Source organism: Pteropus vampyrus, unplaced genomic scaffold (assembly GCF_000151845.1).
Source record: "Pteropus vampyrus isolate Shadow unplaced genomic scaffold, Pvam_2.0 Scaffold8, whole genome shotgun sequence".
Lineage (NCBI taxonomy): Eukaryota > Metazoa > Chordata > Mammalia > Chiroptera > Pteropodidae > Pteropus > Pteropus vampyrus.
In genome coordinates, this window is record NW_011888789.1 from 12,799,949 (window position 1) to 12,804,819 (window position 4,871).

Sequence of the window (4,871 nt, forward strand, 5' to 3'; positions counted from 1 at the left end):
ATTCCAACTACTAGTATGTGAGAGTTCTAGTTTCTTCACATTCTCAACAACACTTGGTATGGTTATTTATTTTTTAAAAATTTTGGCAGTTCTGACAGCGAATAGTGGCATCTCGTGGTTTTAATTCATATTTCTCTAATGACTAATGATGTTGAGAGTTGTTTCATGTGGTTGTCATCTGTACATCTTGAGAGACGTTCATATTCAAATCTTTTGCTCATTTTTAATTTACTTACAGTTCAGAGGTCATTTATTTATTGATTTATTTTATATCTATTATGCTATAATTTTATGAGGATTGGGTTCCAGCAGCTCTGGCTCCTTTCCATTGGTTCTTGCAAAGTGTGCTTCTCTAGGTGGAACAGATTGGTGCTTCAGTTGAACCCAAAAACTTTCTCTTTGGCTTTCTTCTTTGTTCATTTTCCTTCGCATGTTTCAGGAAGCTACCTCAGCCTGTAGAGTGCTTAATATCCTCAATACATACATTAAATCTCTTGGCAAGAATCTTGCCCTTAACCTGTTTGTTTATAACAATTCCAACAGCATTCAAGGTAACACTTTCAGTTTTGCCTTGTTAATGATGTGGGTCATTCCTTTTTGAACAATATCCATTCTTTTGACTTCTGTAATATCTGTAGATTCACATGTATGTGGTTAAAGGAACAACTCTATGTTTTCTAAAACACCTAAAGAACATATAGCAGGTATTTCTTCTTTTTCCTTTAGTGTTGGCCATTTTGACCAGTTACTAGAAGATGGTAGTTCCACTTGAAAGGCCCCATTTTTAACTGGGTTTTCTTTTTATTATTTAGTCATTTAAATCTTTACATTTTAAAAAAAAGTTTTTTTGTTTTTCTATTGTTTCATTTTGAGTGTTCTCTATATATTCTGGGTACATGTCTTTTATCGTATGTATGACTTGCAAATATGTTCTCCTGATCTGAGGCTTGTCTTTTCATACTTTCAAAGAGCAAAAAAAATTTTTTAATGTTGATATATATTTTGTTTAAAATATCGTGTAATATATTGATTTTTTAATGAAAAAATAAATGAACAACACAATATTAAATACTTTGTGTTTTTTGAGGAAGCATTTCTTTTTTTAATTATTAAATTTATCAGAGTGACACTGGTAAATAAAATTACATAGGTTTCAAGTGTAAAATTCAATATTTCATCATCTGTATATTGCACTGTGTTCACCACCCAAAGTCAGATCTCCTTCTGTCACCATATATTTGACCCTCTTTACCCTTGTCTACCTCTCCACTCCCACTTTTGTCTTTGGTAACCACTAAATTGTTGTCTATGTCTATGAGTTTTTGTTTGTCTAACATATCTGTTGCTTTCTGTTTTATATCCCACATATGAGTGAAATCATATGATCCTCATCTTTTTCTGTCTGGCTTATTTCGCTTAGCATGATAATCTCCGGATCCATCCGTGTTGTTGCAAATGGCATTATTTCATCTTTTCTTATGGCTGAGTAATATTCCATTGTATATATGTATCATTTCTTCTTTATCCAGTCATCTATCAAAGGGCACTTCAGTTGTTTTCATGTCTTGGCCACCATGAATAATAATGCAGTGAACATCGGGGTATACATATCTTTATGGAGAAATGTTTTCGAATTTTGGGGTAGATACCCAGAAGTGAGGTTGCTGGATCATATGGTAATTCTATTCTTAATATTTTTGAGGAAATATCATACTGTTTTCCATATTGGCTATACTAATTTACATTCCCACCAGCAATTTATGAGCATTCCTTTCTCCCCATAACCTCTCCAACACTTGCGGTTACTTGTTTTGTTGATGATAGCCATTAAAACAGGTGTGAGGTGGTATCTTACTGGGTTTTGATTTGCATTTCCCTAATAGCTAGTGAAGTTGAGAATCTTTTCATTTATCTTTTGGCCATTTGTATGTCTTTTTGAGAGAAGTGTCTGTCCAACCCCTCTGTCCATTTTTTAATTGGATTGTTTTGTTGTTGTTGTTGTTATTGAGTTGTGTGAGTTCTTTTAATACTTTGGATATTAGCCCCTTATTGGAGTCATTAATTTTGAGGAAATCCAACGTATCAGTTTTTTTCTCCTATAGATCATGATTTTGGTATTGTATGTAGGAAATATTTGCCTAACCAAAATTCATAAAAATTTCCTCCTATTTTTTTTCCCTAAAAGTTTTAGTGTTTGTTTTTTCATTTAGGCCTATAACTAATTTGAATTAAGTTTTGGATAGGTTAAGAGGTATGGATACAGTGTTTTGTTTTGTTTTGTTTTTTTGTGCTTAAGAATATCCAATTGTTTTAACCCCATTGCTTTGTAAGATTTGTTAAGCAGCATTAGAATAGTCACCACTACTGAGGCAATAGCCTTTTGAGTAACTCTATCCAACACACCATGAATTATGAGATTTTTCAACTGAGGTTGTGGGAACATGAACTATTTCTGTCCCTATGTGAGCACAAGGGATTGTCCCTTTATTCATTTCAATTTTCTCCCTCTCTGGCTCAGGTAGTTTCCTCACTTGCACTCAATACTTAATCTTCTGCAGAAGACTCAAAGGGGACCCTCCACAGATTCCAGGAGCTTTCTGTGTGCAGCTCTTTCCCTCTTTGTTATTTTTCCCTGTGAATTCTAGCTGCCTTTCCCACCAAAGATTCCCTGTTCTATTAGCTCAGGGAAACTTCTGGCTTTGCTTGGGTCTTCCTCACTGTGCTAAAGTCTGGAAACTCTCACCAGTCAGTAAGAAGGGTCAGATATAGATATCATCTTTTTTATTCCCTTCCCTCAGAGATCACTATTCTGTGTTGACATATTCAGTGTCTGAAAACCACTGTTTCATATATTTTGTCAGGCTTTTCAGTTTTTTCAGGCAGAAGGGTAAATCCGGTGTTATTCTATCTTGGCCAGATTTGGAAGCATGTCTTTGTGATTTATAACTTCACTTTCATATTTATCTCTACATTTCATTTTCTGTTTTTTTCCTCAGGTCACTCTTTCATTTCACCAATTCTTCTTCCATCTTTGTTCTGTTTTAGACTTAAGGAATCTATTCTTGAAAAATCTCAATGGAGATTCTAAATATTCTTATATTAAAGTTTTTGTAATAATTTGTGTTGTATTTCTTGGTGTGTGAATTCATTGATTTGCTGTGACTGTTTGCACTAATGCCTAGTGGTTTGTAATTATAGACTCTTTTGACTTCTATGTCTATGATTTTCCCATGAGAATTCTGCATGCCCTGTGCTGAAGACACATATATGTGGGTTTAAAACAATTGCTATGCATTGTGTTAAAGAATTTGTAGTATGTGAATGAGAGTCCTGAAAGTACACTTTTTAGAGGCTTGAGATTCCTACTTTTCTCACCGATGCATTTTCCCCCATCTATATATCCTCATTTTCCTGCTGCATTTCAAAGACCACTGGTCAGAAATTTAATGGCTCCATGGCTCCCATGTTCAGGTAAAGAGCTCACTTATAGTTTCCCTACATGCAAAGGCCTTGGACCAGAACTCCTTCACAGGACGGCTTATTAAATCTTAGCCTCAAAGGTGTATCACTGGCTTAGATACCCTTTCAGATATTCAATTTTAGCTCCTGTTTACCCCTTCAACTCTGTTTCTTTATTTTTACTAGCATCAAAAAAGTCTTTTTTTGTTACTAACTTCAGCTACATATTAAATGTGTGTATTATTTATATTAGCATTTCTCTATGTGAGAAATGAAAAGGGGGAAATTGTCCCACCAGCCCACTCTGCCAGATTGTCTAGAAGTCAGTAGGAGTTTTAATTTATGAAATGTAGCATTTCTTTATCAGTGAATAAAAAGTAAAAGTTGGGCTATGAAGATCAGAATCAGGCATCTAGGGTCAAATATATATTTTGTGTTCAGAAGTGATAAGCAAAAAAGAAATCCATGTCTTTTTAATACTCTTCTCATTGTCGGATTTGAAATTTGTACTCTTCATAGATGAGGTATATGGGTAAAAAAGAATGTTATTTATTGGCATCTTTGTTCAGTGACCTTTGATGTTATTTTCTTTATTGATAATCAGTCTTGTAAAAGAGATAATACTGCTTATGAAATGGCCTGACTTTTATTCATGCAGTAGGCAAGCTTTCTTAGGACTAACTTGAAATATTCTTTTCTTTTTTTTTTTTTTACATTCAGATCAGAAGGCAGCAGTCACACATATACCACAAGGTAAGCAAATTAGAAGGTTTCTTAAAATATATGTTGAAAATTAAGAATGACTTAATAATTCACAATTAATTTCTAGATATTATTTGAACTGCTGCGATTGGTAAAATAATGTACTGAAAACCAGGCTACTAATCTATAAAAATTTACTTTCTAGTAAATTATTTTTTTATTTGTTTGGAAATCTACTCTGAAGAAATAAGGAATAAAATAGCTGACTCTAATATAAGATGGAATATGTATAATTAGTAAAGGAAAAGGATGTATATGTATACTGTGGAGATATTTCAGGTTTGGTTTCAGACCACCACAGTAAAGCAAATATTGTAATAATGTGAGTCACATGAATTTTTTATTTTCCCTGTGCATATAAAAGTTATGTTTATACTCTGTTATAGTCTATTAAGTGTGCGATAGCACTATATTTATGAAAACAATGTGCGTTAATTAAAAAATACTTTATTGCTAAAAAATGTTAACCATCATTTGAGCCTTCAATGAGTCATGATCTTTCTGCTGGTGGGGAGTCTTTTTGATGGCTCCTGACTAATCAGGGTGATGGTTACTGAAGGCTGGAGTGGGTGTGGCAATTTCTTAAGACACCAGTGAAATTTGCTGCATCAATTGACCTTCTTTTCATGAACAATTTTTCTGTAGCGTGC

The 4,871-nt window shown here is 33.6% G+C and overlaps 1 protein-coding gene across 1 annotated transcript in view; it reads left to right on the forward strand.

Moving 5' to 3' along the window:
* Nucleotides 1-3,454: 3,454 nt before the first annotated feature.
* LOC105300956 (disintegrin and metalloproteinase domain-containing protein 5-like) overlaps nt 3,455-4,871 on the forward strand; it is a 164,375-nt gene continuing 162,958 nt past the window's right edge. Inside the window, exons 1-2 of the mRNA XM_023520046.1 lie at nt 3,455-3,471; nt 4,180-4,212. Coding sequence (XP_023375814.1) covers nt 3,455-3,471; nt 4,180-4,212 — 50 coding nt within the window. The remainder of the gene's footprint in view (nt 3,472-4,179; nt 4,213-4,871) is intronic.